Source organism: Poecile atricapillus, chromosome 7, assembly GCF_030490865.1.
Source record: "Poecile atricapillus isolate bPoeAtr1 chromosome 7, bPoeAtr1.hap1, whole genome shotgun sequence".
NCBI lineage: Eukaryota > Metazoa > Chordata > Aves > Passeriformes > Paridae > Poecile > Poecile atricapillus.
Genome location: NC_081255.1, coordinates 22,012,681 through 22,026,564, shown reverse-complemented (window position 1 = coordinate 22,026,564; position 13,884 = coordinate 22,012,681). Strand labels below are relative to the sequence as shown.

At 37.6% G+C, this 13,884-nt stretch overlaps 1 protein-coding gene across 1 annotated transcript in view; it reads right to left on the bottom strand.

Annotated features, from left to right (window-relative positions):
- Window positions 1–303: 303 nt before the first annotated feature.
- ADGRL4 (adhesion G protein-coupled receptor L4) overlaps window positions 304–13,884 on the bottom strand; it is a 73,194-nt gene continuing 59,613 nt past the window's right edge. Inside the window, exons 14-16 of the mRNA XM_058842635.1 lie at window positions 4,185–4,276; window positions 2,444–2,612; window positions 304–2,009 (exon numbers count right to left, since the gene is read on the bottom strand). Coding sequence (XP_058698618.1) covers window positions 1,947–2,009; window positions 2,444–2,612; window positions 4,185–4,276 — 324 coding nt within the window. The 3' untranslated portion in view covers window positions 304–1,946. The remainder of the gene's footprint in view (window positions 2,010–2,443; window positions 2,613–4,184; window positions 4,277–13,884) is intronic.

Below are 13,884 nucleotides of genomic sequence, written 5' to 3'. Positions count from 1 at the left end.
TTTCCTATAAAAAGAACATCTTTCATTACAAAGACTATTGTAAGCTAAACATTTATGATATATTTTCTTTCCAAGGACCTTTTTTCAATCTCCCTGAGCATGCTGAAGTCATTATATAGTTACTAGAGATGCTTTGTCCAGATCAGCTTAGTATAGGTTACAGTTCTGCAGGAGATTAAAAATGATGGGCTGGTAGATATCCTTCTAAAAATACTCTTTTAAGTAATATACATCTGCATTTCCCAACCCCAGAAGAACATATACAACAGCAAAGGAAATACAGGAATAATTGAGGGCAAATGATATGTAACAATGAGAACTTTAACCACTGTATTTATTTAAATGAATGGAAATGTCAAAATGTGAAAGCAAAGCTCTCCAGTTTATTCACATATTTTACATTCAAAGGACCAGGAGATTTCTTTAGTATTTTTTTGAAAAATAGACTACTCTTTTTTCAAAATACTTGACAAAGGCATGGAACATACTTAATGAAGCCTATCATTGCAGTGCATACAATAAAAACCTTGTGTATAAGGAAAAAAAGATAAAAACCAAAGTTGACCATTACTAAAAAAAAGATTTCCTTTAATATAAATAAAATTCAGACTAGTGCTTTATTTTAACAGACAACACAACCATGGGATTTATTAACTACATATTTACAGTGCCTCACTGGCAAAAATACTGGGCTCCTCTGAGATCCTAGACACTTCCTGAGAAGGCAATGTGGACAGGAAATTTCTCAGCACTTCACATAATTTGGGTGCTAGAAGGGTGAAATTAAGAGTTTTCAAATAAGTCAGAAGCCATAGGTGGAATGGTTGATGCACTGTGTTTATGCTCTGATCTGCCAAACTTGCACCTCGGTACTCCCTTTGATTTTAGTAGTTCTATACATACTCCTAAGGTTCAGTGCAGGATTGTTCCATACCCAGGAGCCTCAGAGTTATAAAACTGCTTAACTCAAAGATGCTATGAGAAAACTGCTGTAATTGGAATTTTACATGGTACAGAGCCACACTACCTTAAATTTGAATCTGTGTCCTTCTGCATGAGTGATTTCCACCACTTAAATTTGATCCTACAAAGTCTGGATTCCAAGTATCTCCATGAAGTGACAAACCTGTGAAAGCATCTTCTTCCCACAGCCTCCAAAATCATAGTGCCAGTTAAGCAGATCTCAGTCTTTTTGGCAATTAAATAAAACAAGAACCAGATCTTTTTCAAAGTATTCACAAAATAAACTTTCAGTTATAAAATGACTGTCCCACCATTCTTGTATCAGATCTGACCTCAGCTCTTTAGATCTAAACAGTTCTTTAGAAGTTATAAAAATAAAGGATTGATTAATATACAAATATATATTTCAGAGTGATAAGAGAATAATATTAAACAAATTCCTTTTTTAATCTACTTTAAATTAAAAGAAGTGTTTTCAAAAGTCTAGGCTGACGCAGATCTTTATCTATTGACTCTTTAATGGAACCCATTCCCTGCAGATGGTCACATACAACTTAAAGTATGAAGTTCATTACTACAAAAGGATTGTGAACATGTTTCCACTAGCAAAGCACTTCATAAAATCTGCTGTGCCAGTTGGTTTTTGGTATCTTGCTTTCAAGAACTGCAGATATTTTTAATATTAGAATCAAAACCTCAGTCTTTAAGTCTCGAGATTCTTTAGAAATTTGCTTCTTTCCCTTGTCTTAACATTTGTTTTGCAATGATCCAGTTTTTTGTATACTGTTAGTATACAGAATAATACAGATGTTCTGCACAAATGCACATGTATGTACAAAACCAGTAATTCAATTAAGAGATATGTCTGCTCACTGGGTCATTTCATACTTTCACAATACCATATTTTGTAGTAATATCCATAACACCACCACATAAGTTGCTTCTTTCTTCAGCTGAGATGATTTTGGGTGTTTTCCTTCCCTTTATCTCAAGCAGCCGAAACAGCAAGGAACATTTTTGAACAATCTATAATACTCCTCCTGAATCTGAAATAAAAATATTGAATTCAATTATGAAATAGATTTATTAATAGGTCTATATGCCTTTAAACTCATTTTGTACTGCTCCCATCACTAGGTGTTTTAAGGCGGGGCTGACTTTTACTTTAGGACAGAACACTGAAGGAAGTCTCATCCCAGGGTAGTGTGAGTGAATCCTGCTGCTAATTGAAAAGACTGGAAGGAAGTTTTATATCATTTTTGTATCATTTCATCAGGTTAATGACACTATCACCAGTTTCGCAGTTAAAAAGCCCCATTTTCCCATGTTTCATACATCAGTTTTAAAACTGGAGCAAACGTGAGGATGTAAAAACTGGACAGAGGGACTGCCTCCACTGAAGGCAAAAGCTCAGCTTCAGGGCTGGGCACCTGGGCAGTGTAGGGACATGAGGCTGAGTCACTTCCCACAAGGAACTTACCTTCCTAGACAATACACAAAGAAATATGAAGATGAACATGCCCTGGAATGCATTGAAGATTGTAAAAAGATAGGCAGTAACCACAGATCCCTGGACCACATGGAGGACCCCGAAAATCCAGGTAGCCCCAAGGAGGAAGAGGAGAGCAAGGGCACCTCGGGCACAGGATCTAGACAGGAAGAAAACATTGTGAACAACACGTGGGCACGTGCTACTCTCCTTTTTCTCCACTTTGGGTGGTGAATGCTGCCTTGGAAAATTTTTTTCCCAGTTGCAAAGGCCTGAGAAGTTGCAAGTACAGGGGCTGCTCTTCAGGGTGTGCTGCAGCACCGTAGCATTAACAAAGTCTCATAATCACTTCAGAAGAGCAAAGGAGTAAAACTGGAGGGCCTTAAAACACTGGCTTCTTTAATCTTCAGATATGTTTTCTCTGGTGTACTGCAGCACCATATGATTTGATTTAAATCTACTGTTAGTGTAATTCCCCAAGGAAAAACATATGTCTGTTATGAAGCATTCCCCCACTTATCCTACTCCCCCTTATCTTCCTCAAAAAAATAACCCAGAAAAATGTTCAGTATGCTCTTAGGTCAGTGCATGTGCATGACATCAAAGGATTCCCAGGCTGCCTCTCAGGTTCACTGTAGAGGATGGGACAAATTGTAAAACCAGATATTTTTAAAATTCTGTCTCAAAAAAAAAAAAAAAGAAGAAAAAAAGAAAAAAAAATGTTTTTAGAACACAAGTAGTCTCAAAAATTTCTGGGTCAGCATATTGATGCCTTAAAATTGTAGGAACTGATTGGCTACGATTTTTTTTTTCCAAGGATGCTTTAGAGCACTGTTCACAGACTTGAGCAAATTACAGCATGTTGTCTTGGAAATGAAGCTACTGGTTACTTTCTTATTCATTCTCAGCTCAGTCATTGCAGGACTTCCTTTGAACAACAGACATTTTTAGCACTGTTCCCCTGAAAATGAATAATTTTCAGCTTCATTAGAAACAGGTCACCACATGAAGCTGTGAAAGGCGAGGAATAAGAGAAAGTAATCAATCAAACAATTGCTAAATCCTAACTATAAATCTAGTACAATGCATTGAAACTGCAGGAGTGTTCCTAAGCAACACAAACAGTAAGTTGTTTTCAATGTTCCCTGTAGTACACTTCAGCTTTTCCTGCACAAACGGTTTTCAAGGTCCCTATAAATCAGTTTTAAAGAGAGTGAGTTGATGGAAAAATCATAGCAGCATGCAAAGTAAAGAATCCACTCCATCCCCCAGTGCCACAGAAGCATAATGTCCTACTGCAGACTTTTCCCAAGTAACATGAATGCCTCCAATCTCTTATCACTTATTACTTCAAGGCAAATATTTTGGTCCCATTTCAGGCATAGTTTTGAATTCTTTTTTGCCTTGCATAAAGGCTGTGGAAAATACTTAAAAAAAGGACAATTACTTCTTGAACTTTGCCATCAGTCTTTACCCTCTGTTTGATATGGGCCACTCGTTTTCTTTGTGCATCTTTCGCACACACCCTATCATACAGGGTATTGCTCAGTGGGAATAATGATTGTGAAATTTACATCCAACTATATATAAGGGTAATAACAGAAAAAAAAAATCTTTATTTTTCTACAAATCTCAGGATATTAAACTGTTACTTTTGAATACTCATTATCAACATACTCTGTCTTTATTTAAACCTACAGAAGGTAGAATTTGTACTGAATGGCAAACTTACCTTATATTTTCATAACAACTGACTTCTGGCTTTAACATTGCAGTGTGTCGAAATACTTTATAAATAATCACTCCAAAAGCCAGCAAATTAACCTGGGGCAAGCAGAGAAAAAAAAACCTTCTAGTTCAAACCAGGATACTTTTGAATGCCAATAACTGCTAAACATTTAAATGAAACAAGTCAGATAAAATTTCTTTGTATCTGAAATCTACAGAATCCTATGCCAGAATGGGAAAAAACCCCACCCTGTTCTGATCCACTTCTATTAAAAAAATATGAGCCCTGAAATAAAGATTGATCAACAGGGATGTAACCCTACCTTATCACAGCAGTATCACTACCAACAGTCTGCAAATGTTTATTGATTTTATTGGTAAATCTCTTCGATTTTCTGCTGAGATTATTTTTCCTAAGTAGAGAGGAAAGGAAAGGAAAGGAAAGGAAAGGAAAGGAAAGGAAAGGAAAGGAAAGGAAAGGAAAGGAAAGGAAAGGAAAGGAAAGGAAAGGAAAGGAAAGGAAAGGAAAGGAAAGGAAAGGAAAGGAAAGGAAAGGAAAGGAAAGGAAAGGAAAGGAAAGGAAAGGAAAGGAATTTAAAAAAAGGAAAGAGAAATGGAGAAACTCCCAAAGAACCCTCTACTCTATGGGTTTTCTATTGTATTAGATATATACATTACATTATATATATATACCTTATATATGTATGTATTGTATTATTCATATTGAACTAGAAATATATGTGTCTTTTGTTGCTGAATAACATTAATAGCATCATACAGTTTGAGGTCTTTACGGTGTGAAAACTTTCAAGTGACACAAAAATCTTAGAGGCTTACACAAATAATTAAAAAGCCTAGCTTTTGTTGAAAGGCTTCTTGCTGCATATCTTCTCATTTATTTTTTGGTTTTTTTCATAGATTAATAGTTTTGGTATTTTTTCCTTGATTTTTGTACAATGGCATTGCTTGATTAGTTTGAAATAAAGAAAAGCAATTTAAATAAGCAATTTTGCAAATGATGCTCAGTTGTGGTTCTGATCCTCTCTTGGCTTGGCTAGGCTTCACTGATCTTTCAGTTAAATTTATACTGCTTTCCTTTAAAAATGTGAATGGTTGCCTTCTTACTTTGCAGCATTTAACATCAGAATATATTTAAAATGTTAGTAAATGAACCAAATTTTAGCTGTGTCATTCAGATACTGTTTTTAAATCCTTGGTTGCAGTCCCTCAGTCTGTTCCTGTGGGGTTCCAGCTGTAGAATGAATAGAATTAATGCCTTCCCCAAGCTGTTTCTCCAGAAAGACTGTATGGTTTTCCCCCTGCTTTTTTACATTAAAAAAACACAAACCAAACGCAAAACCCAACCCAAACAAAAAAACCAAAACAAAACAAAAGTCTCTGAAATGCAAACAAAAAGCTGTTGGAGCACAGCACCACTTGAAAAGGAATCACTTTCATTTGTTAACACTTGTAAGTTGTGTCCTTAGAACATTTTTGTTGTGTCAAGGGGGGAGTATCTGATACTAAGGCAGGCTCTGCTTTAATTAGCTGCATGCTCACAGTTTAATGCAGCATAATATATTTACAATTTGATAAGATAGGAGATAGAGCTGAGGAGCAGTTTAGGGAATTAATCCTTCATTGAATACCTTGTACTTGTGCTGATCGTGAGAGCTATTTTGAAGTTCCTTATATTTAAAATTGTAATCTATGGTATCTCCTAAACTAGCAATTTTTCAAAGTTAATTATGAGTCAGTCAGCAGTTATGGATAATTATATGCAGACTTACTTTTTATCTTATATTTGTTGGTGAATAATATATCAAATAACTTCATGCACACACTGTAATCTGCATAACCCACCTAATGTACTTATTAATTTAAAAAGGTAGCGGGAAATGTGATCAAAGTACCATAAGCATGGAGAACACACTGCTACTTCTCTAGAAACTGCCAGAAGTAGGTTTTGTGAGAAGCTCTAAGGGCCAACCCCCCTTCCTCACAAAAACAGCTGCAGAACTGGCAAGGTTTTGCTGAGCAAGGATGGGGCGGGCAGCAGGCTCCATTTCTCCTTGTCCCAGTGGGGTTCCTTTACACAAATACTATTTGCACTGTCCGTTTCACAGGATAATAGGATTTGGCCTTCTGCATTAAAGTAATACCCATTAACTATGATCTTTTCATTCACCAAGCCATTCTAATGGGAATGATCTTTATGTATCAGGGGAACAGGAGAGGTTAACACCAGCTTCTTGGAGTCAGCTGCCAGAACACAATTATTGTACAATACGTCTCAGGTAGCCTCACAGGAGGTAGTGTTACAGGGTAATGAGGGTGAACTCCTGAAACACCCAGTCATTTCCAAGATTTATTAAAGTCTTAAGTCGGTCTTTGCCCCATTTTTAAACACTCCATTAATAAAAAAATTTCTATAGCAAAGTGAAAGCGCAAAGAGTGGCTTTACACGATGTTTCAACCTATGTTAGAAACCTCTGGAACTGCATTTTGTCCTTTGAGTGGGGATAAAACAGATAACAAGAAAGTTGTAGTAACTATCCTGTGACACAGAAATGAAGCAAAACTTGAGGGAAAACAATAGCTTGAACTCATGGGTAAACCCAGGATAAAAAACTAGCTAATGTAAACAATGTGTCAAGTGTGGCCTTTGGAACAAACTGGTAATCCAAAATATATCCCGAAAGGTATCCTAAACTTAATGCATCCAGCTTCAACCTGATACTCTGCATGTTCTTTGCTATGAACATACCAATGGCCTCAACTATTTCTGGGAAATGTAAAGTAAAAAGTTCATATCGGATGGCAGTACTGAGTATGAACATTAATAAGTTGGACTTACTAGGACTAAAGGGGAAATAAAACTGAATTCCCTAAAGAGCTATATGTGTTCCAACAAATGGAATGAGAAGTCAAATCACTTAAAATGTCTGGCCAAAGTTACAAGCGCTTAAGTAATTTGAATTTGTATCCAAAACTGGGTTTCAAACAAGCAGAAATTGAGGTAGTAGGCTGCAAAAGTAATCTAAAATATAGGTGTACACGAGAAATCCTGGATCCCCAAATTTTCCGTCTGGGACAGAGAGGCTTCTGGATGAGAGACACTGAAACATCTGAAAAGTTTCAATTCCTCCTTACAGCCAAATACTGTTTTATACTTACTTTGGTTGTAATCATGTGTTTTCATTTCTGTAATTAAACCACAGTCTTAAGATCTTGTTGAATAAACCTTCAATGATATTATAATTAAGACTGCCTTAAGGTGACAGGCAAGGTGACTGAGAAGGAAATGGCAAACATAAGGCACTGTGTCTCCAGAGAGGGAGCGAGCTGGAGCAGAGCAGGATGTGCAGGCAGCTGTGAAAGCCAGCTCAGGACAGGCTCTGCACAGGGCTGGGAAGGGGCAGTCTGGGGACGAGGTAGCTGAATAATGAGCACAGTTCGCCTGCAGCTCGGGGCAGAGCCGGAGCTGAGGTGTTGTGGCACGGCCACAGTTTTATCAAGTGAATAACGATGTTACAGTGTGACACGGCAAGTTCTGGTGCCTTTGTTTTCAGAGCTATTACATGGCTGAGCAGTCAGAGAAACTGCTGTGTGTCCTGAGAGGGGCTTCTCGGCAAGTCTAATAGACTAGAGGGGAATTGCACTGATTCCAAGCCCTGAACTGAATAATTTTTTTGTATTTTATTTATTTAACAAACCTCCCAGACTGCTATTGGGCAAACAGTGCACTCAGTCCCTACCATTTTACAAAGGAAACCTCTGACTTTCTCCCTACCAGGGCAATTCTCTGAAGTGCAGAGCATCCTCAGCCCTGCCTCCTCTGCATGCAGTGGGAATCATGTTTCACTCGTTGCTCAGGTGCACTACAGGACTAATTTTAATAATTAATCTATTCCTTTTTTTTTTTTTTTTTTAAGTGGTTAATCAAAGTCAAGGACTGATGCAGAAAAAGCCTCCACTCACAGCATCTTCAGGGAATCAAGTCTCTCTAAAGATATTTGTAAAAGTATTTTTAGCCTTCTTAAATTCTAGAAATGTTGTGGTATATTTATGAACAAATGAAAAACTTAAAATATATTTGTGTGAAATAGACATTGAACAAGAGCAATTATTAGGATGCCATGAAATCAGGATTCTATAGGTATGGGCAGCTACATTTATGTAGCTGTAATACCCTGGGTAATCTCTAAGGAGACACAAACCTGCATGAGCTGGGTTGTACTGCACACCCGAGATGGGATTTAAGGGAAGAATGGTAAGTGTTTGGTATATCTCTCTCGGGGGCATCACATATGAAAAGCAGCAGAAGGATTTAGGGTTTTGGAGTGACTTCTGGCCTCATTAAGCCACTCCCACTGCCACCAGCACTGTCAAGGCTTTAGCGCTACACACCACAGAGAATGGCAGTCCAAGACATTCACAAGCAACAGTGGACACTGCTGCAGGTTTTGCTCTGCAGAGCAGCACTTAGATGTGTCAGGGATGCATACTGTGGTAAAGAGCAGGACAGTGAAATTTTCCTGCAGCTGTTTTGTGATCTCCATGATACAGCTCCCATGCTCAGAACTGTGATGTTGGTGGGTTAGGTCCAGCAGGCACATAAGGAGGAGTTCAGAGCAATCTGGAGTGGTACAAGTCATAGGGTCAGATCTGACCCACAGACTTGATCTGGATAATTTCCTCTTGTAGGAGAGAAAAAGCAATTTAGAATTCAAAGAAATTTCCTGGTGCTCTCCTAATCATCTTGTCAACAATAAGGAGGCTTTGCCTGGGCTTAGCCTGGGGAGCTCTGTTCAATCAATCGTATGTATTTTAGAATAGGGTGGGAAAAGCAGCGTGTGGAGTTAACCTACCTCCACCTACATCTAGGATAGCTCTGGAAATCTGCTTGCAGATTAGCATCCCTCTCTCTGTCTCCCTGCTACTGAACAGGTGCTTCTGCAAGAAAGGAAAGCTGGGCATGGACTCAGCAAGATGCTGCTGCTCTGGCTGCTACTTTTATCAGGCCTGGGACTGCTCCAGCAGAGACCACTGAGGAACAATCTCATCTATTGTCTAAGCAGATTACCAATTTCTCTGTTGATTGCTAGTATTTTGGAAACTGAGTAATAGTATAAAAATGAGCATGTTGGTCCTAAAATGCTAAATATTCCAGGCTGCTCGAGTTCTGCTAGTAGCGCATTGCCTAGCAACAGCTATATTTAAAATAGGTCCTTAATTTCACTCTTAAATGTACGTATTTTACATACTGGAAGAGTACCCTAGTGTTCTGTCCTCAAGTAAATATGATGTTAGTACTTCACACCGCATGAAACTCTCTCTCTTTGTAGATACAAAATGATAGTTATTGTTAGTTGAACACTGCACAGTATGAACTACACAAAATTTAATATAACTTGCAAATAAAAATATTTGCACTCAAGTTGAAGAGCTGTAATTCCTTTCATAATTAATTACAATTAAATTGTAAGACACTGAGTGAAGAGATCCATCATCATTTTGCCCCATCAAGGTAGCTGAAAGCTGTCAAATTTGACAACTAAGACATCTTTCTTCCTTCTTCCCCCCCCTTCATTTTTTAAGGCAAGACAAAGAGCACTTGAAAGCTCAGAGGGGAACAGTCTGTCTTTCATGGCAGTAGCTCAGTTAGCACCTGGACCTCCGGTGAAATTAAATGGATCAGGACAGGGCATTCAAAAAAAAATTCATCCAATACTTTTTTCTTGAAAAATGTCAGTTCATTAGCACTAAAAGACATTTACTGTTTTAGACTGTGTTTTCACCAGGAAACGCTTCCTGACGAGGATTGCTTTTCTGAATAAAACCAGAAAGGACACTCCCGAACAATGAAAGTCCCTGTGGACAGCACATTTTTACAGGATGTTGGAGACATGGGGCACAATTTTCTGTTTTACTTAATATTCAGACTAAGCTATGACCCTTGGTTTCTCCAGGCTCTGTGTAGTTATTCACTGCTACTGCTGGATCTATTCCATGCCATATAAATAATTAAATATTCACTGGAGCAGAAAGACCTGGATTTCCCTCAAACCTCACCCCTGCCCCCCCCCCCCCCCCCCCAATTCCTCATCCAGGATTATCTAAAGACAGTTTTGTTTTTTAAACACTGCTTTAATTGTTTAATATGACACGGAGGTTTTGAGACTATTTCCAATACACATTATTTATAGAATGAAAAAGGAATTCGTAATTTCATGTAGGATATCTTTGTATAAAAGATACACCCTAGCCTTTCAAAAGTTATTAAAACATTTCAAATACCAGCCTTTAAAGGCTCTCTAGTGTTACAAAGAGAAGGTATGAGAAAGAGGCAGCTAATTCTAAAGACTCAGACATACTAGTTCTGATTCAGTCTGAGCACTTTACATTCAAACTTCAAAAATGAAACCCCCAAATCATTCCCTTTTCCTTTCTTAGTCTCTGTCTCAATAATTGATGAAACCATCTATATGCTGATGTCAGATCTCACAAAAAAGAATGAGAAAATTTCTCCTGCTGCTCTCTTAGGCATATACTTGAATTTTTTACATATATCATATTGAATTTGGCTCTTTCAAAAAATGTCTGAAGTTCAGAGCAGCTGTATCTGTATCAGTCTGTACAATGACCCTCATTATGAGCGTTTGAATTAATGAGCTTGTGATGGTCTGAGTTCTGCCACAGAGAGCAATACATTTCTGTCTTTCTGGCTGGATGGCTAATGGCTGGGTAAAATGACAACATTCAGTGGGTCATCGTTATTTCAGTCAGGGGAGAACGGAATTAAGCTATTAACAATACAACAGTTTAAGCTTCAAAATGAAAATGTATGCTATATTAATTGCATAAAATTGGACACAAGCTGGCAGTCAAACAGTCAGGGTTTGTCTCCTGACTGATTTATCTCATTACCATGTCCCCAGTGAATATATCTTCTCAAATGCTTTAAGTATACAACAGCAGTCTTATCTGGGAGTAGGAAATGGAACAAAAACATTAATGAACCCCCTTCAGGCTGTATTTTTGGGAAGAATTTTCAATTATTCAGGCGTAGAATTTTATGCTTCTAAGATTTTAATGATTTCACGTGTTTTAAAAGTTAAAACATAGCCAAATGAATTTATTACAAATCCTGAATCAGGAAAAAAATAAAAAAGTTCACATAGAATTGCTTTTTATTTATGAATACTTCAAAGTTTTCTTTTACATACTTCAAGCTATAGATTTAGACTCAATTAAGCATTTCTTTTATATTTTTAGAACACTTAAAAGAATATGTAAATAAATAAATAAATGGGGTTTCCATGCTTTTCATCAGGGTAAACAACTTTATTGACTTGTGGATTCAGTGTTATTTCTTACTGGATTGCAAAACCAAACACATTATTTATCATCAGTTCTGCAGCCAAGGGCAGGAGGGATGAACCAACAGAGGTGTACCTGACTCAGCCGTAAATGCTACCCCAGTTAGATCCAGTGGTAGGACTGGGGTCGATTTTGCTCGCAGTGTAAATAATTCCTGGGCTTACTCTTCTTTTCCAAGAAGCTTTTGAGAAGATGTATTGTGATACGGGAGTGACATAAGTCAGGCTGTTTAATGAACTAATCCAAGGTGCATTGGAAAGTTCAGATACACATTGCTCCTATGGTTTCCTTGTGTACATGGAAACCTTTCTTAGGCTGCTACTGGAGCCTTATGCAGGAGCCCTGCAGAAGGTGTTTTACATGGAAAAGAGGGGACAAATAGTTGTATATCATCTTTTAGTACAACTAGCTTCAGTGACTGGAGGAGTTACCAGGAAGGAGAAAGTATCAGGAGCATGTCTGAGATGTGAAGTCTTGGAACAAGCCATATTTTCCATTTTGGAGGTGTGAATATTTGGCAGAAAGCTATGCATATCTTCCACAATTTGCCAAATCCTCTTGAGGATTTGGCCTTTTGCTTTTTCAGGAATATCTATGATTCTGCTGTGGATATGGTCACAGAATCCCATGGTGTGATTTATTCAAAACCACAAAAACTTCTTTTGGTGTCCAAGTGAGATTTCCAAGCAGACTATTCTTGTGCAATTACTATTGTGAATTTAACTTCTCCTCTCTAAATGCCTGTCAGGTATGAATCAAAGGGGCAGCTGAATAGTGGAAGAAAATCTGATTCAAGTGAGAAAATATATCATGTGGATGAAGTCATTATGCAATTGCTAAGAAAGTCCAAAAGACATCATCAGTCCATGTTAACTATCTGAAGCAAACCTATGGTGTCCTTTCAATGAACACTTTAGGGGAAGCATATATGTTTATAGTAACTGCACTTTTCACAAGGCAATGTACAGAACCATCAAGAAGATATTAAACAATTAAAAAACCCATAAAATTAAAAAACCAACCAATTTCAGTCTGTTGTGTGGCTTTCCTGAAAAAAATATCCACAAAAGCTGATTATGTGTGGATCCATTAAAAAAGTGGGCACAGTATAGATTTCTAGAACTGAAGGGGGTTATGTGTGACATTAATCTGCACTGAGCTGTGGAACATCTCAGGAAATCTGCAGCCAGCTGGCACATGCAGGTGCTCTTCTCCTTTCCCTTGACATCCACCTCTGTGCTCCCTCCCCTGCTGTGTCTGCTTGGTTCACTCTGGGTGTCAGAGGACACATTTGACTTTCAAGTCTAGTGTCCTTTCAGTTGCTGCAAGGGAGAACTTCATATGCTTTTTATTACAGAGCTACTAAGTTGATTTTTTAAAAAAACAAACTTTTGTTTGGAACATCCTTCAAGGACCCTTCAGCCTTATGTGATGAGTTTGTTACTATGCAATAACATAGGCTCAAGTAATTTTTTTAATTACATTACTCTAATATGACTAATGGACACACCCTTTTTTCTATGCATTTCCAGGGACCAGAGAATTGAGGCTATAATGGCAGAGAGAAGGAAGATAAAACCTTGATCCATGTGAAAGCTCTGGTCTTGCTGAGAAATTTGGTTTGGCAATATGGAAGCCGTGTCTTGGAGATTTAAGCTGATCCTGTCCACTGAACAGGGCAAGTATTTTCTGAATCAGTTATTATTTAGCACAGCAGGTATTGTTGCTGAACAGCACTGTGGTTTGAACTAATCTGATTCAAGCAAAGTTGCAGACTCTGTCTTTAATGCCACTATATAATTAATTCTCTCCACTTTATCCACAATGGCATAAGAAATGCCATGGAGACACCTTTAGCTGAAGCCACAGAGGGACCAATGAAAAGGGGACTATTACTCTTTAAAAAAAGAACAATAAAGGAATTGCTAGTCCCAGTAGGAATTTATTTCCACTAGAAAGGCAGACTGAGAAATAACAGTAGATATTAAAAAAAATGTTTAAAATAGCTTTTTTCTGAAAAACATACAGTAAATGGTAGAGTATAGCTTTCACATCTATCTAAGAAACATAACTAAGCATTTATCACAAAAAAACCTGCAGAATTTTTCAGAGCATAAATATTCACTGAAAAATGTGAGATGGTTCTATGTTTTGTTAAGTCAGAGGTCAGGCAACATTTTTGATAATAATTGTTAGAATAGCAAGAAATGTGAGGAATACTGAATGTGCAAGGTTTCACTGAAGAGCAGGGATAATAAAGTGAGGAAGCCCAAAGAGGCAGTGGACTTGATGACATCACTGTGATGTGACTCACCTCAGAG